This window comes from Drosophila elegans, unplaced genomic scaffold, assembly GCF_018152505.1.
Source record: "Drosophila elegans isolate 14027-0461.03 unplaced genomic scaffold, ASM1815250v1 contig_814, whole genome shotgun sequence".
Taxonomy (NCBI): domain Eukaryota; kingdom Metazoa; phylum Arthropoda; class Insecta; order Diptera; family Drosophilidae; genus Drosophila; species Drosophila elegans.
The window spans coordinates 21,128,891-21,154,277 of NW_024546167.1; the positions used below are offsets into that span (position 1 = coordinate 21,128,891).

The 25,387-nt window shown below is 37.6% G+C and overlaps 1 protein-coding gene across 2 annotated transcripts; it reads left to right on the forward strand.

Annotated features, from left to right (window-relative positions):
* The first annotated feature begins 7,135 nt into the window (after positions 1-7,135).
* Positions 7,136-22,792, forward strand: LOC108137864 (excitatory amino acid transporter). 2 transcript variants are annotated; one of them, XM_017259800.2, is made up of 8 exons: positions 7,136-7,307; positions 7,955-8,250; positions 11,056-11,220; positions 11,668-12,001; positions 12,331-12,900; positions 13,485-13,814; positions 13,882-13,996; positions 21,677-22,792. In XM_017259800.2, the coding sequence occupies exons 3-8, from the start codon at positions 11,073-11,075 to the stop codon at positions 21,857-21,859; spliced, it is 1,680 nt and encodes a 559-aa protein (XP_017115289.1). In that variant the 5' UTR covers positions 7,136-7,307; positions 7,955-8,250; positions 11,056-11,072; the 3' UTR covers positions 21,860-22,792. The 2 variants fall into 2 exon arrangements, with proteins under 2 accessions (XP_017115289.1, XP_017115288.1); XM_017259799.2 differs by lacking the exons at positions 7,136-7,307; positions 7,955-8,250 and having other exon boundaries at positions 10,210-11,220.
* Positions 22,793-25,387: the final 2,595 nt, after the last annotated feature.

Consider the following 25,387-nt stretch of genomic DNA (forward strand, 5'->3'; position numbering starts at 1 on the left):
ACTGTTGGCCGCCGTCGAAGTCGCGCTGCTTTTGTCTGACGAATCGCAGATTGAATGGGCATCCTTCGAGGAGGCTGAGGTTTCAATTTCCATCATCAACCTTCAACCGGCTTCTCTCTTTCTCTTCGCCAAATTTTCAATGCGCCTGCGCTGTGAAAAGCGCGCCAAAATTTCATTCATGGAAGCCAGAAACTCAGAGTTGGGGGACAGCAGAGCAGCACACAAGCAACAAGCTGCGGCAATTGAAAACTGTGCCGGAAAAGTTTAACTTTAAATTATGCAAATTAATGCCCAACATGAAACTAAATAATTTGCAACTGTTTTAATGAAAAATTCATTTATCTCGCTGCCAGAATACAGCCAGCTGTCGATTCGCATTTCGCATTTCGCCGTTCGTCTTTTGCCAGAGAAACAGTAAATTGATAACAGAAAACACTGAACGCTGAACACTGAACACTGAACAATGGCGGACTGACAGCGAGGACACTCTTAATTATGGCTGCATTGAGTCAGTCAGCCAGTCTGTCTCAAATTGAAATACCCGCCTTGGCATTTGTTAAACATTCCAACAGACATTTCTGCTTTTTTACAGCTTAGCTTGACTTGCATAACATGCCCGAGTTTATTTTTCCTTCCTTTTTCCGGGCTGGCTGGCCTTTTGCTCGGTTCGGTTTCGTTTTCGTTTTCGCTTTCGTTTCCCCTATTGAGCTGCAATGAAAAATAATTTGATTTGATTGCTGCTTCTCATCCACTTCCATCCGCTTTCAATGGTATCCATTCAAAAAATTGAAATTAATTTTCTGGCCTTGTCCTCCGTCCTCCCATCACCCACCACCCACCACCCACTACCACAATTCATGTGGATAACTGCATGCGAGTGGAATGGAGAAAGTTGATTTTATGAGCTGCCAAACTGCAGTTTGCACAAACTCACAGGGCCCCCTTCATTACTTTTCTCTGCTTACCCCCCCCGCCGCTCGGGCAATCCATTTGCAAAAATGATTCAATTCATTTTTCATGTACACTAGAAACAATATTGTTTTTAACATAAAATGTGAATTTTGTTTCCACTAAAATGCTGAGCTAGAAAGAGATCTAATAGTACAAAAAGTCAGGGACCGAAAATAATCGTTAATAATATATAAAAATCACCATGAAGCTATTGAGCTACATTAAAATGCTATAAATAAACATATTAATTCTGATTTCTTATTAAATAAACCAAAAAGAATTCTTCTAATTTAGGACTTCTGCTTATATAAATTTTAAATAATGGTTTATATCAAGAAGAATTCGCAGTTGTTTTTCATGTCTGCATTTTAATATGTGACTTACGAATAAGTATATTGCTATTTGGGTAACAATTTGTTGTTTCCTTGCTCTTTAAGCTATATAATAACCGTTTGTATATTAATGTCAAAGTAAAATTAAATTTAAATCATAGTTTTTCTGTCTGTGTGTGACGACATGCAAGGTGACGACTGGGTGGCGCAAATAACGAACCAGCCAAAGATTGCGATTATCGCCACTTGACTTGAGTTCCAGCCTCGTTGGCGCCATCCATGCAAATTTGATGGCACTTCATCCTCCACCTCTGCGCCTCTGCCTCCCCACCCCATTGTGCCTGCTCGGGCGCTAAGTGACAGAAAGATACAGCATCCAATGGATTCCGGTAGTTTCGGGGACAATGGCAGTGTGCAATGGGGATTTCGAATGGGAACGGGATTGGATTGCGACTTTTGTTTGGTTCCTTTGGCTAAAGTTGGCAAATAAAATGCAATTACACCGCAAAACTCAATTTCAAGTGTCAAAAGTTGCACTGCACTTAAGAAGTTAGCTACGATTTCACCATGTACCATATACCTCCCCCAAACTGAAAGTTCAGCTGGGCCACAAAGCGGATTATAGGCACAACGACTGTCGGAGCAGGCCGAAATAAATCCCGAATATGACTCCCTGCTGCAGAAAAAGTGATCTCCCGTATAATTTATAGTCTTAATAGGCGATATATTGGCCGTGTTCTGTTTATGTTTCTCGTTTGCTTGCAAACTAATTTTTCGACACGGGAGTGAGGCGAAAAAGGTGGACGTAGCGATTGCCTCTGTACGAGCGGCCTCCATTTGCATTTTAAATGAGCTGGCAGGAAAACTTTTTACAATGCCACTTGAAGTTGTCGGAGGAGCAACTTCTCTCAGGCGGGTGCTTGGAATAGGGCTTGAAGATTGGCCACCTACACCGTATTATAATAACAAATGTTTGTGTAGTGACATAAAGAGAAGAGTCATGCCAACATAAGAAGGAAATGAAATGAAATGAGGGGTTTTTAAAGTAGTTGAGGCTCAAGACGTTTGTTGTACAAATTAAATCAAGAATTAGGCATTTTCCAAGAACTGTAATCGTTTACAAACTAACATTTTCATTGCTCAAATCCTACTAATAAAGTCCTTGATTTATCTAAAGTGTACTTACTGTTCGTATGGATTGACCGTTCCGTCGTGTTGACAACTATTTGTTGTTCGCTCGTTTGGTTTGTGTGGCTCGCTTTGTTTGCGGACACTCGGCAAATTGACAGCTTTCCCCCGTTTCAGCAGGACAACTTTTGGGCAGGCTCGAAACTCGAAGCTCGAAACACGAAACACGAAACAGTTTACACGTTCCGGACTCTACTACTGCCACATTTTTAATGCTGTGGCACATGGCGTATGCGTAATTTAGTGCTGCATACTTTGCTGCGCAAATTTGCACTTTTGTGACTTGTTTAGCTACCCTCAGCTGATGTCTACGCCTCGGCAGCACTTAAAATCACAAATTCAATTATCTCCCACACACGCCCTCTGCCCCCACCCCCAACCCACTGCCGTTTTCCACTTTCTCCCACTTTCTCTCCCTTTGGAGTAGGCCTGGTTCCATTTCGCACGCTCATTTCACACCTGCGCGCCTTTTCAAGGTTGACAATGGAATTGCCAAAGGGAGGCAGTTAGCTCAGAGGACGGCGGAGTGTAGAGCACTGGCAACTTTATTGTTCCTCAGAGTTTTTAGTCAACAGTTGAAAGTGTTGGACCCAGTCAAATCCCCTTCCATTTCGGACAATTTGAAAAGGTAAGTGGATTAGTTTTGTGGGTGGTACACAGAATACAAATAACCAATAAGCGTTTGTATTTCTTAATTCAAATAGTAAGTGTTTTAAAAGTTTTTTAGCGTTAAACTTAAAATCGACATACATTTAATAAAGTTAGTTTTTGAACAATGGGCTCCAGTTGAATAACTAGCTTATATTAATGTTCTTGCTACCATTTCTTTTGCGTGTAAGAGACTTAAGTAAAGTTCTTCAAATCCGCGCAGCTTTCACAGCAATTTAATTATAATTTCTTTTTGGGCCTGGTCTGGCGAAAAATTCATTATCGCCGGGGCAAATTAGCTTGAAAACAATTAACACCTGTTCGCCGGCTGCTCGTGGCAGGCCACTTCAAAAACTAACACGGTCCAAGCCATTTACCTTTTTGGCAGGAGCTGGGTTGCCGATGGTGCCCCCCTTCCCGTACACGCCTATGCCTCTCTCTTATTCTAATGAAAAAAGTTGCACAAAAACTTTTCAAATTACAACGGAAATCCGTGAAAATCCTTTTAACAAAGCACAACATGACCAGTTCGGGTAAAGGAAGCAGGTCTCTCCGAGCTGATGCTGATGATGCTGCTGATTATGATGGCGCTTTAAACAGACATCGGCCCACATCTGCTGTAAGCCGGCACCACAAACACGTGCCACCTCCACCATCGTCACCATCCTCACCACCCGCACCACGACAAACCACTGCCAACGACAGAACCAGCGGATGTCGTCCATTTTCATGCCACGGTTTTGCCAGAGAGGACAAGGAAAAGCTGCGACTGTGACTGAAGCTTGCAAATTGATTTAGTCGCCAGTTGTGAGTGGTAGCTTGCGAATTAGTAGTTAGCAAATCAATATCCTGGAATTTCTCTTAAAGCCTTATGTAAATCGTAAAATTTAACAATTTTCTTTCTGTGCAGACGGGGAAATTGAATAGAAACGATAAAAAGAAACCAATAAGTAACAAACACTCTTAAAAAAAGCTTAGGCAAATAGTTAAAAGTACCAAGTTACAACGAAGTTGCAAATGAGTTAAAAGTAACTTGTTGAAAAAGTTGTGTAAATAAAATCCAGCTTTAGGGGAAGAGAACTAATGTCGTTACGCACAAGAAAGTATTTGTCTCGAATTGGAATATTTTATTATTAAGTTATAATAGTTGTTAAAATGTCTTGTACCCAATCTAATAAATATTTCTTGAATCTAACTGATCGGAAAACATTATTACATAAATATTAAATATTTCTTTAAATATTGTTATATATTATATATCTTTTATTATTAAATATTAAATCTATTATCTCGCTCACGAACTCACCACTCAGAGCTGACGGTTTCAATCTGCGAATACATTTTCACGCACTTTCCAAAGTTTATTTATTGACTGCGGTTGAAAGGGAACCTCCTACATTTCCCGCCCTCCACTCACTGTTCTTCCCAAAGCAACCGCTGCCGTCGGCAAACTTTGAACTTTTAATAAAAAAAATATTCAATTTTTCAGGTGTTGCAAATATTTAACATTTTGCAACTTTCTGTATTATGTGGATTTCAGAGTGGGTGTAAGAGCCACCACACCCCCCGCCAAACCACTCGCCTCGCCACACCACCACAACTGCGGTTACCGAGTGGTTATTGCGCAAAAAGGTTCAACCCGAAGGGAACAGAAAAAACATGAAAACCTGAAGCATTTTAAATGTTAATTAAGAACGGAGCAGAATCGGATAATTTGCATGTGCTCCGGTTCCTGCATCCTGCTTAATTGGATTGGGTTCCGTTTGAAAGTTAACGTTTCGGTTTTTCCCAACCAAATTGAATTAGCTGGGCCAAAAACTGAACAGCGCAAAAGTCCGCACACATTTCATTTGATTTTTTTCCGTGATCGGCAGTTTTAACTTGATTCTGATTCCTGATTCTGATTGACAGTCCAGTGATTTGATTTTTGTGTGTCCTCGAATTGAATTTGGGGGTTGTTTGTAACAGTGATTTGTCTAATTTTAGCATGCTGTCAAAAATAAATATAAAATTTAAGTATTGAAATAAAGAAAACAGCCTTCCAAGTAGGTAAGTTAGAATTCTGGAAAATTCGTATTTCAATTTTCCAGTGATAAACTTTATCCGCTTTAGCCCCTGCGTCTGTGAAAATTTCAGACTGCTGAGTGCAGGCAACGCAAAGTCATCTTTTATAGCAACCAGCATCAATTTTGGGGCCTTCAACTTTGTTCAACAAATATACAAAATAAGCTTACGTTTGCCGGTTGTAAACAAAGGACAGCTGTTGCAGGAGGCACCCTGTAAATGGATAAATAGTTTGCAACAAAGCTTTTCCCTAGCAGGGACTCCAACCACATTATGGCACTGCCGTTTTATGAACAACGCCATAAATAAGCAACAACTTGTTAATCTATTTTTGCCCATATAAATGGAGAATCTATAACATAAATTCCCAAAATTCGTAGTTTTAACAACATAACGTGGAAAATAAGTTTAAGATATAAATACACTTATACATTTTTGTTTTTATAATTGTTTTTGATCAATTGTTCTTTTTGCCAAACTTCTTTCCTTGTTCTTGTCTTGTACAACAATTTTGGATTAACATCTTTATATCTTAAGTACACTGGTAAAAAAAAACTGTCAATCCAAATATTCTGTACCCACTTTAAATTTTCTTCGCTTTGACTTTGCTGTTTTAAATATGAATTTTAAATATTAAAATCTCTTTAAACTTTTCATTGGACTATTTTCGGAATTGATTTTTACTATTCTATTTTCTATTAGTGTTATATAGATATTTCGATTGTTTGTGTGCAAGTGTGCTTTGGTTGACTAGAGCCATTTTTAGAACCTGATAAGACGGTTTCCTTTCCTCCTGACTTTTCCACCTAATTGGCTTTTGCCGGCTCAATAGCCGACTTATGCAAGTCAACCTTTAGGGGACTCCCACTCAACTATCACTTGATCCAAGTCGGCACGCAATGGCCCCATATTAGTCTTATTTTTTAAGTCTCCGTTTGAGTAACTCAGCTTATTTATTATGTAAATTGGGCCTATAATAGGGACTATAATTCGAGGAAGACAGATTGGGGTGGCTAATTTGGCATTGAAAGCATTTCTTACATTACGTAGAACATTTCCCACTTTCTCTTTTGCCTAAAATCATTGCACCTGCACCGCGATCTAATTAAAATGACAAATCGCAACATACGAAAGCGTTTCATCTCAGTACCTTGGCACCTGACATCGCGGCGTATGCGTAATTTTCTCAGCTTGTTATTTTCTCGCACCCTTCGGCTTGCAATTTTCCACTTAAAGATGAGTATCGCTCGATCCACGCAAGTTGAAAAACAAGAGAATCGTTTACTTAATCATTTGAATTACCTAAAAAGAGTAATATAAGGTGTGCCCGACATTGGGATAGATTTAAATTAGCTGATTGTCGTCACTCTAAACCGAAAAGCGATGTTCGTCATCTAAAAATGAGATGGCATAAATGAGAAATTAAGCTCTAAGGAATTTGAAAGGAATTTTGCAATTGTGTAGTTGTTTAAAAGGTATTTCTCATTCGTCTCCCTCCGCTTTTAATCATTTTATTTGCATGTTCTGTCCCTCTCGTGTTTGTATAAGGCAATTTTCCCAAAGATTTAAAGTGTGTCAAAGTGCATTAAACAATTGTCGTTTGTTTTTGGTGTCGGAATCGTTTGTTTTGCAATGTTTGCAAAAGGGGTGCGAAGGTGGGGGGCATTGATATATGGTACATACTATGTACCATAGGCACATGCATAGACAAAACAAAGACAAATGGGGTCTCTTTTTGACGCGGTTTGCTGGCGTCACGGGCGACTTTCTCGCTCTTTCGCTGTCGTATTAGCCGCCCAGAGAATTAGAGAACTTACATAGAGAACCCTTGCGGCACAAGCATAAGCGAAATGTGGCAAAAACAAAGCCAAAGAAATGTGTTCTTGTCGCAACTGCTTAAATTAAATATATTGCTCACTTTCCGTTCAATTGCCGAGCCCAGCGGACATTGGAGGAGCAGCGTCTTCAGATCGCGTTCAGTGTGGCTTCCGTCCGAGATTTCGTTCAGCGCGTACCGTTTAAGGCGCTCAGCGTCCGTCGATCGCCAGGCAGTTAAGTCCGCGGTCTCGCGGCATTCCGGTTGCAGTACCCGGTTCCGCGTCACGTCGAGTGTTTCGTGCTGAGGTACCCAGCGGTCCTTTTCCACCCCCTAACACTTAGCAGGGATCTTGTCATACAATTTTAGAATCTTTGTGCCCCAAAGCCACTTAAATTTTAGGCTTAACATTGAAAAAACACACAGTAAAAACTGTTACGTATACAGGCTATCCATCTATCGTCAATATGTCTTGCCTAAGAACCCTTATATATTTATTTGGCATGAAAGAATGTAAATGGATTGTGTTTTGTAATGTGTAATTATTTGCGTACTCAAGGCCTAACAAATTAATAATTTTCTGTAACTAAATTATTTTTGATGTAACTGATGGTCTCACAAATAACAGAAAGAACCAAAAAACAACTTAAGCCTTTCTTGTTTACCACTTGTCTTGGCAAAACCCAGAGGCACATAATTAAATTTACCCAGCCCTAAGAAACACACATAGAGAAAATTATCTAAAGTAAAATGCACAAAGCTAAATTATTAATAATTATTACTTTATTATTTAATTACGTTTTCTGAGCCCGATTAACTTTTATCACACTTTCAATCAGCAACGGCTACGTTTGTCTCTCTTAGTAAACAAATCCTAAAGAAAAACAAACTTAGCCCCCTAGTAAAAGAATCTGAAAAACCCATTAGCAAAAACCCAACTCCCTTATATCCGCAGGTAGGCAGAAAAAACTCTACAACGGCTACAGCGGTGCAACGTATTCTGAAACTGTTGATGCAACGGCAGCAGAAACTGCTGCGGAAATTATTCCAACTGACTGCATTGGCAAAACGTTAAGCATACGCAGTGGTGTACGCTAAAGAGTGGTTGCGTTCAAGTGCAAAGCAAAGTGCAAACAAAAAAGAGAACGAGTGAGTGTGAGTGCCAAGTGAGACATATCGAAAAACAATAATTATCGCGGGGAGTGCCATAAACCAGCTCCATCCTGGGTAATCTGTGGTTAATCGTTCGAGGTGAGCTCATTCAAAAAACACAGCCTTCAGGGCGGCGGCGACAAGTAAAAGCCTAAATATAGTTATTAAATAAGCATTAATAGTGAAGTGTGCTAGGACGTAGCACGTAGAGAAATAATCAAGTATTTAACAAGTAAAGACTGTTAAATTAACAACGATAAATACTTTAAAATATACTTTTTTATTGTGATCAACTTAAATTTTAAACCTATTTTAAAGATAAAAGAATTCTTCTTTTTAATTATCACAATTTTTTTTATTTAACTATTTTCGTTCAAAATCGAAAATAGTATAATTATTTTCCAGATGCAAGACATTTGTTTTTAGATATTTCCAACAAAATATATTAAAGTAAAAGTTATTTTCGAGAATGGCACTGAATAGCAAATGCCTTAAAATAGAAGTAACAAATTTAGGCTAACAAAAATAAAACTATAATAAATTGCAAACAAAAATCCAGATGTTTTGTAAACATTTTTAAATTATTTCTAACAGTTTAGAAGCGTGTGAGATCTGGCGATGCAGGGTGACCTTCGGTATGAAAGTTTTCCGCTGTCGTGCCTTTCTATAATTTGTGTCAGCAAAGCGAAACCGCAATGAATGGGCCAAGTGACAGGTTAAATCGATTAAAAACACAAGAGCCCAGCCCAAATATATATTTCCCTTAAAGGTTCTTTCTTTCTTCATAACCTTTGCAAAGACCGCCCAGCAAAATGCCAAGTTCAAGTTCAAACAGCTTGCCAATCTGAAATGTGCATATGTTATATATTTGAAAGTTTTTCCACGGGAAAGTGCCAATAAATTCTTCGCTGGCAGCGAGCAGAAATCAAAGCGATGCTGACAGTGGGACAGTCGAAACTCGTCGCTGCAATTATCTTAATTATCTGCCAGAGATCGCGGGGAAATGGCGACTGGGGATACGAATTGCAAACTGCAAATTGCGAATAGCAATGTGACAACCGAATTCAGCCGGATCCCGGCGGACGCGGAACGTTTTGTTTGTTGTGGCCAGGCCGAGAAGTTAAAAATAGCGCTGCCCTATTGATTTGGCCCACTGCCCGAAAGATGGGCCATACACTTCGGTTTTGGGGGGCCAAAGGGAAAGGGGTTTCCCACATGATTTATGAATGACAGCTAACAAGGCGCGCTCTCTGGCGGATCGATAAACGTCTTTTAAAGACCAAACCCTTCCCTGCTTTTACGCCACTTCTCCCCAAGGACATTAAGGAGCAATTGCCAAGTCACTTAAATCGATTAGCGACGCGGTTAAATCAAATTACCTGGAATGGTTCGCGAGGTTGCTATGCACTGAGAGAAAGCACTAACGACTAACTCTATTTCAGTCCGAGCCACAAATATAATTAGGCAGATTTCCACTTAATTGACAATTTTATAGAGTAAATTCCTAAACCAAATTTATTAGTTGATTAATAATTATTCTTAAAATAAAAATAAAATGTAAGTACATTTTTCATTGCTGACTCTCGGTCTGTTTGTCAATTTTTCTGTGTTAAATCAAATACTTAATATGGAAGGAGTTGTTTTTTGTTAATTTTCATATTAAACAACACACCGATTCAATAGGATTTTAGTCGAAATTAAATAAATATAATTATTTTTTTTTATAAATATATATATTAGTTTTGTAAACTTGATTCTACAAAATACTTGAGTTTATTTCTCTGCGTGCCTGCTAATCAGTTTTTGCATGTTCGGCGAGCGGAATTTTCCGCTTTATGATAATTATGGAGCGTCAATCAGCTTTTCGACGGTGCGTGATGTCTGCACCCGCGCGTCTCCATTTCAATTTCAATTTTCATTTCGTTTTCATTTCCCTGCCGGCATTTGCCATAAATGCGCGGCGCGAAAAACAGAGAGAGAGAGAGAGAGAGATTTGATATTTATGGCACAGGATACTCGACTCCTGTGCGAGTGTTTGGCAATAAAAAGCTAACCCAGCGCGAGAGAAGCACATTCGCAGGAGCAAGCTTGAAGTGAACGGTTGGCATTTCAAAGGAGCTGAAAGTCCAGAAGCAGGAGGAAAAAAGAGAGAAACAGACACAAGGCTGAAAAAAAGTGAAAACGAAAGCGGAAGAAGGCAACTTAAAGCCAGAGGGGATAAGGAACTTTGAAAGGGAACCATAACAACCTTTTTCCATTGGATACAAAGAGGGCCTGACACAGTTTCCCAGAGTTTGGCCATCTGCAGTTGACCCCTGACCCGGACTCTGAAAAATCGATTACCCTCTGTGTGTGTGCACAACAAGCCAAGCCGCGAGTGCAGTTCAGCGCCTTAAAGAGAGAGGAGCCACCCACTCGCGAAGGTCAGTAGCGCCAGCCCCATTGGATTGCCATTCCGGATCGGAAAGTCCCAGAAAACCACAACAACGGAGCCGTTAACCCACAACCGCCGCTGCTGCAGAGAGGGAACGAGGGTTCGAGGCGGTACGCAATCACCGCCGAACAAAAGGAAGACAACGCCGCACCGGTAGAATGGCCTACCTAATCAACATTCTCAAGTTCAATGTAAAGTACTTAAAAAATCAATAACTGGACACCGATACACCATCCATCCACAAAGGAGCCTCAGCCACCGCATCCCAGCGAAATAGTGACAAAAAAAAACAAGGGGAAACCCATAGCTCTCTCTCTCTTTCTCTCCGTGCGCCCCGTCTCGCTTGCTCCTCTCTTGGCTTTCGTTTCTTTTTTTTGTCGCCTCCGCTCCGCTGCGCTTGGTTCTGCGCCGCTCATTTGGACACTTGGACATTTGGACAATGGAAATGGAAAAGTCTGGGAAATTTTCAGATTACCTCTTTGCCAAAATGGGTCCCCCCACCTCCACCGAGCTGCCCCCGAAGACGACGGAGCGCAGCGACGCCCCCGTCGAGCTGACTGGATACCGCAGGTGGCTAAGTGATAACCTCATGCTGCTGGTCACCCTCTCCGGAGTCCTACTCGGTGTGATACTGGGTGAGTTACGTGACCAACACAAATCTAGGCTGTAGAGTTAAGTTAAGTCTTAAAACCTCTAAACGGAAATTGACAATAACTGTTAATTAAACCACATTAACATAGAAAGTTGTCTAATAGAATGCTAAGATATATAAAACAATTCAATAAAGCAGTTTTCTCTGTGTATGCTACGATACATAATAAATTCGGAAGAACTGTGAATCAGTTAAGCTTTTCTAATCCATTTTTTTTATTTATATAGAGCCCCCGAAAATCGGAAAAAATTTATATTATATTAAAAATTTATTAAAATAAAGAGAATTCCATGCTTAGATATATTATACACTTTGAAGACATAAGGATAATCTTAATTTTTTTAAAACAAACGTTATGATACACTTATTTTTGTTGCAAAAGTTTTTAAAATATGTACTTACCCTATAACATATTCTGTATTTTATGCAGGACTCTCGTTGCGGCCGCTTAATTTGCACGGGGATTCCATTATGCTAATCTCGTATCCTGGCGAACTGTTTATGCGTGTGCTGAAGCTCATGATCTTGCCGCTGGTTATATCCAGTCTGATTGCCGGATCGGCCAGTCTGAATGCCAAAATGAATGGCAAGATAGCACTGCGCACATTGGTTTACTTCGCCAGCACCTCGTTCTTCAATGCTGCTCTGGGAATCGCTCTCGTACTGCTCATCCATCCAGGAAATCCGGATCTACACAATGCCGACGATCGGTCGACCGATAGGCGTGCGGTGAACTTATTGGACAGTCTGTTGGATTTGGGCAGGTTAGTTATACTGTCATTTAATAAAACATTTAAATATCAAAAGTTGAGAAATAGTTTTGACTCGCTTTTAAATTTAACTTAAAAATAAACTGCTTAGAACCTGTAGGCGCTCTCGGTGGCGCCCTCTACATGTGAATACATAACAGCAACTAGTGTCTTGAACCGGCAAGCAGTTTGTTTAGCGTAAAGCAGTTCAAATAAGATTAAAGCGGGTTTAAACTTAAAATAAACGTTTTTATTTGCTGTTCATAACTGTATATAGGTTAATAAATTAAGGGTTCCATAATGCATTTTTTCTATTAATTCTATATGATTTTGCTTACCCCCAGAAACGTATTCCCGGACAACCTGTTCCAGGCCTCCATTCAGCAGGCACACACCGTCTATTTGCCCAAGCCGACCATTCTGCATGTCTTCAACGAGACGATGAACGACACTTTGTCATCCGGAGCGGAGGCGCAACGCTTGGCGGAGGATCTGTCGGAGGAAGTGGTCCTGGTGCGGGACGTACAGTATCGCAACGGGACCAATACCTTGGGCATCGTTTTCTTCTGTCTGGTTTTTGGTACTTTCCTGGGAACCATTGGCCAGAAGGGTCAGGTGGTGGTCGACTTCTTCGCCGCCATTTTCGAGGTGATCATGAAGATGGTTACCTGCGTGATGTGGCTCACACCGGTGGGCATTAGCTCGGTGATCGCTGGAAAGATACTGAGCGTGGGCGATTTGGGCCTGGTGATGTCACAGCTCATGTGGTTCATCCTCACGGTGGCCATCGGTGTGTTCATCTACCAGTTCATCGTGATGCAGGCCATTTATTTCGTCTTCGTTCGCCGCAATCCGTTCAAGTTCTACGCCGGACTCATCCAGGCCATGCTCACCGCCTTCGCCACGGCCTCAACGTGAGTTCTGTGTTTATTCTGAACGAATGATTCCTTAAGTACATTGAATCTGTTGATGGTCTTTAGCCAAAAATACTGCACAGAGCCTAAGTGCAAGTGCATATTGCGAATGAATTAAATTACAGATTGAGCGACACAAAATACTCCTGATAAGGTTTTGTCTAACAGCAAATCTAAATTCGCATATAAAAAGTAGACTTTAAAGTGTCATTAAAATTCGAAAAAATGGATTCCGGATTCTATAATATTTTTTTTTGTGTAATTGCCAAGTCTTAACAAAACTTAATTAAAACCTTTCATAATACCTTTTAGAATCTACTTGTAAAATGTTTTTAATGGCATTACTTTATTTGTTTGATCCTGTTTTAAAGTCTCATCAAAATTGAATAACTTTTGTAACCAGGAACAGAGGTTCACATTCAGTAGGAGTGCGTTAAATGTGTATTTTTTCTTTCTTCCGGTATTTGCCACGACCTGATGTTGTAACGCGAACAACCCACTAATTCTCACCACACCCAAAAAAAAAATTAAATCACTCCACGAATACACTCTTCAACAAAAACTGCGACTGCCACGCCCCTTAGCGCCGCCGCCCTGCCCATAACATTTCGGTGCATGAATGAGAAGCTGCGTGTGGATCCGCGGATAACGCGATTTGTGCTGCCAATTGGATGCAACATCAACATGGACGGAACGGCCCTCTACATCGCGGTGGCCTCCATCTTCATTGCCCAGATGAGCGGCATGGTACTGGGATTCGGGGAGCTGCTCACTGTGCTCCTGACCTCCACGGCTGCCTCGATGAGCTCGGCCAGTGTGCCGAGTGCTGCTCTAGTGCTCCTCCTCGTAGTGCTCACCGCCATCGATGCCCCAGTTCAGGATGTCACGCTCCTCTTCGCCGTGGATTGGTTTGTGTGAGTATGGATCTGATTTGGTTTGTTTTTCTCAACCGAATGGTAACCTACAATTTAACATTTCTAGGGATCGGATTCGCACTACGAATAATATGCTGGGCGACTGCTACACCGCTGCCGTTGTTGAGGAACTGTCGCGCAAGGAGTTGATGGCTTTGGACGCCGCTTCCGTGAATTATCAGGTATGAATAACTTGTGATCACGAAGAACTACTCATATCATATTGAACTTAATTTTATTTAACGTTAGTCAAGGAATGGAGACTGAAAATAAAAAATTTTTTTAGAGAACTAAGCCTCGAGACATTTAAGTTATACCACTTCGAAATCGGATGCTTAAAAGAAAAGTTAAAGAATTAAAACTGCAGGTTTTTTGTCACTTATCTGCAAAGCTATTTTATCGGAAATTAATGGATTTATATCTGTAAAAAAAACAACTCACAATATTAAAACAAACTTTAGACGCAGATTTTTAGAGGCTTAAGACACAAGACTTTAAAGTTATACCGCTTGAAAATCGGATGCCGGAATGAAAAGTTATGGAATTAGAGGTGCAGGGTTTAGGTCATTTTTCTGTAAACACGATTTTTTTGGAAATTTAGAAAGGGGTAACATCATTAAAAATTGCAGAAAATCGACCAGAAATTACAAACCAAGTTTTAAACGCAGTTTTTTAGAAAACTAAGCCTCGAGACATTTAAGATATACCACTTCGAAATCGGATGCTTAAAAGAAAAGTTATAGAATTAAAACTGCAGGTTTTTTGTCACTTATCTGCAAAGCTATTTTATCGGAAATTAATGGATTTATATCTGTAAAAAAAACAACTCACAATATTAAAACAAACTTTAGACGCAGATTTTTAGAGACTTAAGACACAAGACTTTAAAGATATACCGCTTGAAAATCGGATGCCGGAATGAAAAGTTATGGAATTAGAGGTGCAGGGTTTAGGTCATTTTTCTGTAAACACGATTTTTTTGGAAATTTAGAAAGGGGTAACATCATTAAAAATTGCAGAAAATCGACCAGAAATTACAAACCAAGTTTTAAACGCAGTTTTTTAGAGAACTAAGCCTCGAGACATAAAAGATACACCACTTCGAAATCGGATGCTTAAAAGAAAAGTTATAGAATTAAAACTGTAGGTTTTTTGTCACTTATCTGCAAAGCTATTTTATCGGAAATTAATGGATTTATATCTGTAAAAAAACAACTCACAATATTAAAACAAACTTTAAACGCAGATTTTTAGAGGCTCAACCCACAAGACTTTAAAGATATACCGCTTGAAAATCGGATTCCGGAATGAAAAGTTATGGAATTAGAGGTGCAGGGTTTTGGTCATTTTTCTGCAAACACGGTTTTTTTGGAAATTTAGAAAGGGGTTACATCATTAAAAATTGCAGAAAATCGACCAGAAATTACAAACCAAGTTTTAAACGCAGTTTTTTAGAGAACTAAGCCTCGAGACATTTAAGATATACCACTTCGAAATCGGATGCTTAAAAGAAAAGTTATAGAATTAAAACTGCAGGTTTTTTGTCACTTTTCTGCAAAGCTATTTTATCGGAAATTAATGGATTTATATCTGTAAAAAAAACAACTTACAATATTAAAACAAACTTTAAACGCAGATTTTTAGAGGCTCAACCCACAAGACTTTAAAGATATACCGCTTGAAAATCGGATGCCGGAAAGAAAAGTTATGGAATTAGAGGTGCAGGGCTTAGGTCATTTTTCTGTAAACACGATTTTTTTGGAAATTTAGAAAGGGGTAACATCATTAAAAATTGCAGAAAATCGACCAGAAATTACAAACCAAGTTTTAAACGCAGTTTTTTAGAAAACTAAGCCTCGAGACATTTAAGATACTCCACTTCGAAATCGGATGCTTAAACACGATTTTTTTGGAAATTTAGAAAGGGGTAACATCATTAAAAATTGCAGAAAATCGACCAGAAATTACAAACCAAGTTTTAAACGCAGTTTTTTAGAAAACTAAGCCTCGAGACATTTAAGATACTCCACTTCGAAATCGGATGCTTAAAAGAAAAGTTATAGAATTAAAACTGCAGGTTTTTTGTCACTTTTCTGCAAAGCTATTTTATCGGAAATTAATGGATTTATATCTGTAAAAAGAACAACTCACAATATTAAAACAAACTTTAAACGCAGATTTTTAGAGGCTTAAGACACAAGACTTTAAAGATATACCGCTTGAAAATCGGATGCCGGAATGAAAAGTTATGGAATTAGAGGTGCTGGGTTTTGGTCATTTTTCTGCAAACACGATTTTTTTGAAATTTAGAAAGGGGTAACATCATTAAAAATTGCAGAAAATCGACCAGAGATTACAAACCAAGTTTTAAACGCAGTTTTTTAGAGAACTAAGCCTCGAGACATTTAAGATATACCACTTCGAAATCGGATGCTTAAAAGAAAAGTTATAGAATTAAAACTGCAGGTTTTTTGTCACTTATCTGCAAAGCTATTTTATCGGAAATTAATGGATTTATATCTGTAAAAAAAACAACTCACAATATTAAAACAAACTTTAGACGCAGATTTTTAGAGGTTTAAGACACAAGACTTTAAAGTTATACCGCTTGAAAATCGGATGCCGGAATGAAAAGTTATGGAATTAGAGGTGCTGGGTTTTGGTCATTTTTCTGCAAACACGGTTTTTTTGGAAATTTAGAAAGGGGTAACATCATTAAAAATTGCAGAAAATCGACCAGAAATTACAAACCAAGTTTTAAACGCAGTTTTTTAGAAAACTAAGCCTCGAGACATTTAAGATATACCACTTCGAAATCGGATGCTTAAAAGAAAAGTTATAGAATTAAAACTGTAGGTTTTTTGTCACTTATCTGCAAAGCTATTTTATCGGAAATTAATGGATTTATATCTGTAAAAAAAACAACTCACAATATTAAAACAAACTTTAAACGCAGATTTTTAGAGGCTCAACCCACAAGACTTTAAAGATATACCGCTTGAAAATCGGATGCCGGAATGAAAAGTTATGGAATTAGAGGTGCAGGGCTTAGGTCATTTTTCTGTAAACACGATTTTTTTGGAAATTTAGAAAGGGGTAACATCATTAAAAATTGCAGAAAATCGACCAGAAATTACAAACCAAGTTTTAAACGCAGTTTTTTAGAGAACTAAGCCTCGAGACATAAAAGATACACCACTTCGAAATCGGATGCTTAAAAGAAAAGTTATAGAATTAAAACTGTAGGTTTTTTGTCACTTATCTGCAAAGCTATTTTATCGGAAATTAATGGATTTATATCTGTAAAAAAAACAACTCACAATATTAAAACAAACTTTAGACGCAGATTTTTAGAAGCTCAACCGACAAGACTTTAAAGATATGCCGCTTGAAAATCGGATGCCGGAATAAAAAGTTATGGAATTAGAGGTGCAGGGTTTTGGTCATTTTTCTGCAAACACGGTTTTTTTTGGAAATTTAGAAAGGGGTAACATCATTAAAAATTGCAGAAAATCGACCAGAAATTACAAACCAAGTTTTAAACGCAGTTTTTTAGAAAACTAAGCCTCGAGACATTTAAGATATACCACTTCGAAATCGGATGCTTAAAAGAAAAGTTATAGAATTAAAACTGCAGGTTTTTTGACACTTTTCTGCAAACCTATTTTATCGGAAATTAATGGATTTATATCTGTAAAAAGAACAACTCACAATATTAAAACAAACTTTAAACGCAGATTTTTAGAGGCTTAAGACACAAGACTTTAAAGATATACCGCTTGAAAATCGGATGCCGGAACGAAAAGTTATGGAATTAGAGGTGCTGGGTTTTGGTCATTTTTCTGCAAACACGATTTTTTTGAAATTTAGAAAGGGTAACATCATTAAAAATTGCAGAAAATCGACCAGAAATTACAAACCAAGTTTTAAACGCAGTTTTTTAGAAAACTAAGCCTCGAGACATTTAAGATATACCACTTCGAAATCGGATGCTTAAAAGAAAAGTTATAGAATTAAAACTGCAGGTTTTTTGTCACTTTTCTGCAAAGCTATTTTATCGGAAATTAATGGATTTATATCTGTAAAAAAAACAACTCACAATATTACAACAAACTTTAGACGCAGATTTTTAGAGGCTCAACCCACAAGACTTTAAAGATATACTGCTTGAAAATCGGATGCCGGAATGAAAAGTTATGGAATTAGAGGTGCTGGGTTTTGGTAATTTTTCTGCAAACACGATTTTTTTGAAATTTAGAAAGGGGTAACATCATTAAAAATTGCAGAAAATCGACCAGAGATTACAAACCAAGTTTTAAACGCAGTTTTTTAGAGAACTAAGCCTCGAGACATTTAAGATATACCACTTCGAAATCGGATGCTTAAAAGAAAAGTTATAGAATTAAAACTGTAGGTTTTTTGTCACTTTTCTGCAAAGCTATTTTATCGGAAATTAATGGATTTATATCTGTAAAAAGAACAACTCACAATATTAAAACAAACTTTAAACGCAGATTTTTAAAAGGCTTAAGACACAAGACTTTAAAGATATACCGCTTGAAAATCGGATGCCGGAATGAAAAGTTATGGAATTAGAGGTGCAGGGTTTTGGTAATTTTTCTGCAAACACGATTTTTTTGGAAATTTAGAAAGGGGTAACATCATTAAAAATTGCAGAAAATCGACCAGAAATTACAAACCAAGTTTTAAACGCAGTTTTTTAGAAAACTAAGCCTCGAGACATTTAAGATATACCACTTCGAAATCGGATGCTTAAAAGAAAAGTTATAGAATTAAAACTGCAGGTTTTTTGTCACTTTTCTGCAAAGCTATTTTATCGGAAATTAATGGATTTATATCTGTAAAAAGAACAACTCACAATATTAAAACAAACTTTAAACGCAGATTTTTAGAGGCTTAAGACACAAGACTTTAAAGATATACCGCTTGAAAATCGGATGCCGGAATGAAAAGTTATGGAATTAGAGGTGCTGGGTTTTGGTCATTTTTCTGCAAACACGGTTTTTTTGGAAATTTAGAAAGGGGTAACATCATTAAAAATTGCAGAAAATCGACCAGAAATTACAAACCAAGTTTTAAACGCAGTTTTTTAGAAAACTAAGCCTCGAGACATTTAAGATATACCACTTCGAAATCGGATGCTTAAAAGAAAAGTTATAGAATTAAAACTGTAGGTTTTTTGTCACTTATCTGCAAAGCTATTTTATCGGAAATTAATGGATTTATATCTGTAAAAAAAACAACTCACAATATTAAAACAAACTTTAGACGCAGATTTTTAGAAGCTCAACCCACAAGACTTTAAAGATATGCCGCTTGAAAATCGGATGCCGGAATAAAAAGTTATGGAATTAGAGGTGCAGGGTTTTGGTCATTTTTCTGCAAACACGGTTTTTTTGGAAATTTAGAAAGGGGTAACATCATTAAAAATTGCAGAAAATCGACCAGAAATTACAAACCAAGTTTTAAACGCAGTTTTTTAGAAAACTAAGCCTCGAGACATTTAAGATATACCACTTCGAAATCGGATGCTTAAAAGAAAAGTTATAGAATTAAAACTGCAGGTTTTTTGTCACTTTTCTGCAAAGCTATTTTATCGGAAATTAATGGATTTATATCTGTAAAAAAAACAACTCACAATATTAAAACAAACTTTAAACGCAGATTTTTAGAGGCTCAACCCACAAGACTTTAAAGATATACCGCTTGAAAATCGGATGCCGGAATGAAAAGTTATGGAATTAGAGGTGCAGGGTTTAGGTCATTTTTCTGTAAACACGATTTTTTTGGAAATTTAGAAAGGGGTAACATCATTAAAAATTGCAGAAAATCGACCAGAAATTACAAACCAAGTTTTAAACGCAGTTTTTTAGAAAACTAAGCCTCGAGACATTTAAGATATACCACTTCGAAATCGGATGCTTAAAAGAAAAGTTATAGAATTAAAACTGTAGGTTTTTTGTCACTTATCTGCAAAGCTATTTTATCGGAAATTAATGCATTTATATCTGTAAAAAAAACAACTCACAATATTAAAACAAACTTTAAACGCAGATTTTTAGAGGCTCAACCCACAAGACTTTAAAGATATGCCGCTTGAAAATCGGATGCCGGAATAAAAAGTTATGGAATTAGAGGTGCAGGGATTTGGTCATTTTTCTGCAAACACGGTTTTTTTTGGAAATTTAGAAAGGGGTAACATCATTAAAAATTGCAGAAAATCGACCAGAAATTACAAACCAAGTTTTAAACGCAGTTTTTTAGAAAACTAAGCCTCGAGACATTTAAGATATACCACTTCGAAATCGGATGCTTAAAAGAAAAGTTATAGAATTAAAACTGCAGGTTTTTTGTCACTTTTCTGCAAACCTATTTTATCGGAAATTAATGGATTGATATCTGTAAAAAGAACAACTCACAATATTAAAACAAACTTTAAACGCAGATTTTTAGAGGCTTAAGACACAAGACTTTAAAGATATACCGCTTGAAAATCGGATGCCGGAACGAAAAGTTATGGAATTAGAGGTGCTGGGTTTTGGTCATTTTTCTGCAAACACGATTTTTTTGAAATTTAGAAAGGGGTAACATCATTAAAAATTGCAGAAAATCGACCAGAGATTACAAACCAAGTTTTAAACGCAGTTTTTTAGAGAACTAAGCCTCGAGACATTTAAGATATACCACTTCGAAATCGGATGCTTAAAAGAAAAGTTATAGAATTAATACTGCAGGTGTTTTGTCACTTTTCTGCAAAGCTATTTTATCGGAAATTAATGGATTTATATCTGTAAAAAAAAGAACTCACAATATTACAACAAACTTTAGACGCAGATTTTTAGAGGCTCAACCCACAAGACTTTAAAGATATACCGCTTGAAAATCGGATGCCGGAATAAAAAGTTATGGATTTAGAGGTGCAGGGTTTTGGTCATTTTTCTGCAAACACGGTTTTTTTTGGAAATTTAGAAAGGGGTAACATCATTAAAAATTGCAGAAAATCGACCAGAAATTACAAACCAAGTTTTAAACGCAGTTTTTTAGAAAACTAAGCCTCGAGACATTTAAGATACTCCACTTCGAAATCGGATGCTTAAAAGAAAAGTTATAGAATTAAAACTGCAGGTTTTTTGTCACTTTTCTTCAAAGCTATTTTATCGGAAATTAATGGATTTATATCTGTAAAAAAAACAACTCACAATATTAAAACAAACTTTAAACGCAGATTTTTAGAGGCTCAACCCACAAGACTTTAAAGATATACCGCTTGAAAATGGGATGCCAGAATGAAAAGTTATGGAATTAGAGGTGCAGGGTTTAGGTCATTTTTCTGTAAACACGATTTTTTTGGAAATTTAGAAAGGGGTAATATCATTAAAAATTGCAGAAAATCGACCAGAAATTACAAACCAAGTTTTAAACGCAGTTTTTTAGAAAACTAAGCCTCGAGACATTTAAGATACTCCACTTCGAAATCGGATGCTTAAAAGAAAAGTTATAGAATTAAAACTGCAGGTTTTTTGTCACTTTTCTGCAAAGCTATTTTATCGGAAATTAATGGATTTATATCTGTAAAAAGAACAACTCACAATATTAAAACAAACTTTAAACGCAGATTTTTAGAGGCTTAAGACACAAGACTTTAAAGATATACCGCTTGAAAATCGGATGCCGGAATGAAAAGTTATGGAATTAGAGGTGCAGGGTTTAGGTCATTTTTCTGTAAACACGATTTTTTTGGAAATTAAGAAAGGCGTATTTTTAGAGGCATGTTTTTAGAGACTTAAGCCACAAGACTTTAAAGATATACCGCTTGAAAATTTGATTATTTACCCTTTCAGGACATGCCCGCCAGCACCCCCAATGGACACGGACACCTCGAGGGGGGACTTCTCGAGGGGCAGACTGAGCTGGAGACGAGCAGCAAGTGCGTGATGACGATGACAGACTCGGTGGTGGTGGACATGAGTGCGGTTATGAACAACGTGAATTTGCAGCAGGAGCACTGCAACCGCAGGGTCTAAAATATATATCGCCTAGACTCGAGATCCGATTTTAGTTCGTCAGCATCAGTTCGATAGTCCCAGAACCAAAACTACCATCACCACCACCAACAAAACGATAACAATAACAATAACACCTATGATATTCACCACCAATAGACCGCAGTGTTCCCCTTGACAACGTTTTTGATATAGAATCTTTAAGAAACAACAACAACAACCGATTGGATATATTCGAGAGACTGTCTGACGAACCCACCCGAATTTGAATTTAGTCCTCTTTTGGAACAGTGTCGATAGCAATTAATTAGCCTGAACACTTAATGGACTCCGCATACGTATAATATATCGAATATATTCACCTAGTAGGAACCGCTTAAGGATATTACTATATATGCCACATATAAGCACACTCATTTTTCCTTAAACGCCGCCCCCCAAAAAAAAACGCTAAGCAAGGGATTCCTGTGATCTGTCCTGGGAACTATGTGCATAATCTATGGGTATTATTTTGTAAGCTTGATTGTGATGGGGTCCCACTAGTTTATTTTACAAATGTTGCTTATTTCAACGTTATATATGTGTTGTTTGGATGTATTACGAGTTAATAGACGGATAAACGCAGAAACGCAGGTTGTACAAGAAGCTGGCTAGGTTTAGTTTAAATTGATCTGTTGATTTCCTGCAACTCACATTTGTTTACATGCCTTTGATTAATAATTAACTACTACTGATTAACTATTACCAATTATCCATTACCATTATCAATTACCCAATACCATTTACCAATTACCGATACCAAATATCACACATGCATTCGTAGACTGATAGCAGACTTAGTAGCGATAAACAAATATGTATCTGCATATATGCAATACTTACTAACCAATATCCGACATTCGATTTGTACGCAAATGCATACGCTGAATACAATAAAATGTATTATACCACCTACTTAAAACCATAATAGTGGGCATATTAACGTAAGAGTTTAATTTGAATTGGTTAGTATACATATATTTGAGGGTCGTTATTTTTCAGATATCCATTTCCTAACACCTAATATAACGGAGTCTAACAACAATAAAATTATTACTTTTATGTTCATGTTAATATGCACAATGTGCATTGTCGAAAGAAGCTTACGTTTCAACATCACACCATAATTTATAACTTTTTTTTTACTTTTTGTGAATTATATTATGTAATTAACATAACTGTCAATAGGAGTATTATTTTAAGGGGACTCAAGTGCGATATTTTTTAATGAATTCCTAGTGAATAACACTCTAATAATAATAAATGGCTTGTCTGTTTATTTCCCTGCTAATTATCTGTCACTAGATTAAGTATCATCGTATTCACACACTATATCTTCATCAGTATCGCGTTTTACTGCGACTTTATTTCTGTGTTTCGAGCGCAAACGGAAATTTGCCTATCAACATGGCCATAAATCTCGCGATCGATGGGTGAGTAGCAGCGATCGGGCAAATGAATGGAATGAATCATCACTGGGCCCAATAACTCAACGCCTGCACTACTTGGCCAGTGGTTTTGCACATGCGAACCAAATCGGGCTTATATAATTATAGAGATACGGTCATAGGTGCATGTGCATATGAATGAGTGAATAAATTACTATTTATTGAGGCCCTCAAGGAATGGTATACGATACTGAGATCTGCAGAGGAAAACTACTATTTATATTGGATTTAGATATATATTTTTCATACTTTAGTCTTACCAAATATGATTTCATTGTATCTCATTTTCCTTACTATACATTTCGTGATATTCATTTATCCAAAACAAATATTTATCTATCCAATTAACTTGGAGATATAATTCCTCTAGTCTGGAATCCATTACAAGCCAATTTGAATATGTTTTTAACTAAAATGATGAACTATTTACTAGTCTAGTGTCTACCCTTTTTTACAGTGAAGCTTTTGTTATCTCGGATGTCAAATCTGCAACCTTTAGATCCGCTTTGTTTTTCGACTTTGCCGCCTTGTCAGGTGTCAATCCCGATCCGCAGCGCAGACTTCTCGCAGACTCGAGAGCCCAAGTGCACAGGTGAATGAAAACGAAATCGGCGGCGGAGGGCAAACAATAAGCAATTGAGCTACGAGCTGTAGGCTAAGGTGCCAGTATTTATATTTATGGAGATGCAAGATGCAAGTTGTGAGACGCGAGTAATCGACCGCCGTGTGTGGTGCTGAGTGCATGCACGGATAAAAAAAATTGATAGACATGATTAATGATTAAATAGCAAAATCTGGGTTGATCAAAAAAAAGCAACTTTGTAACAGCAGTAGTAAAAGAAAAAAGGAATCGTTTAAGAGCGGATTAGGAAGTGTTAAAAGCGAATCTTTTTCAATTTCTTCGCACATTAGACCTGGCAGTATACATTATAACGTATTTAGCTGGTTTTTTTCTATGTGTGCCATGCAAAACAGATCAAAATTTGCAACTCGGCCGCTTTTAGAAGTGCGCAATTGCAAACTCGAGCTGTCGAGCGTCGAGCTCTTTTGCCAGTCCAACTGTCTACGCCCCAGGCACCTTGGACCCCCCGCCTCCCTCTTTCTTGGGGCTCTTGGGCCCCTTAAGCCCCCCTTTCCACCTGTCCAACTGTCCCACAGACCGCCTGAATAATGCTGAATGCCGAATGCCGTATGAATGCTCTTGTGACTGCGTTGGCTGCTTTGGCTGCTATGTTGCTGCGACTTTTGCGACTGAAGCTGGCGTTGGAGTGTTTGGCGTCTGAAGGTCTACTTGGCAGCGGCTTTGGAGTGTGTTGGCGTTACGTTGGCCCCCTCGCACCAACCTCCCATTTCCATTTCCCCTCCATCACTGTGCGATAAAATGAAATACGAGTGCAAACAAACAACAGAATAGCAACAACATTGGTGTACAATTTAAGGGATAGATCGAAACAGGAATACTCTAAATAATGCAAGTTGCACAATCCAATTACCCAATTACTTGGAAATTTTTAAAATATCAAAACAGTAGCATTGTAATGCCCGAAGATAATATTTTAAAAACTAGGTCAAACTATTCAAACAGCAACTCTAAATTTAATTTTAATTACTTACTATTACAAAAAAAAATTTAATTTACTAAGTTGACTTGTAAATTGAAAGCTTTAGTTGTACATAATTACATTTTATAGTTCAAAGAATTCAATTTAGAAAATCTAAATTGTGTTAAAAAGTCTTGAAAAAAATTGGACCACCAGGCTTTATATTTACTTTAGATTCAAAACTCAACAAATTGTATATAAAAATATTGTTATGATTATTATTATACGCTTTAAAGACTGCACGAGCATTTAGTTGATAAATGGATAAGTCTTTAAATCCATAGCTTTATATGGCCAGATGACCTTGATTCATACATTATCACTGGCACCCCGTTGATGCCAACACCAAAGAAAAAAGGTAACAATGTTCATAGCTCGACCGCTGACATTAGCCATAAAAGGGGTCTTCCCTTCCATCGATTTCCCCGTTTTCGTGACTTCCCTGGCTATTCAAAAAGCCC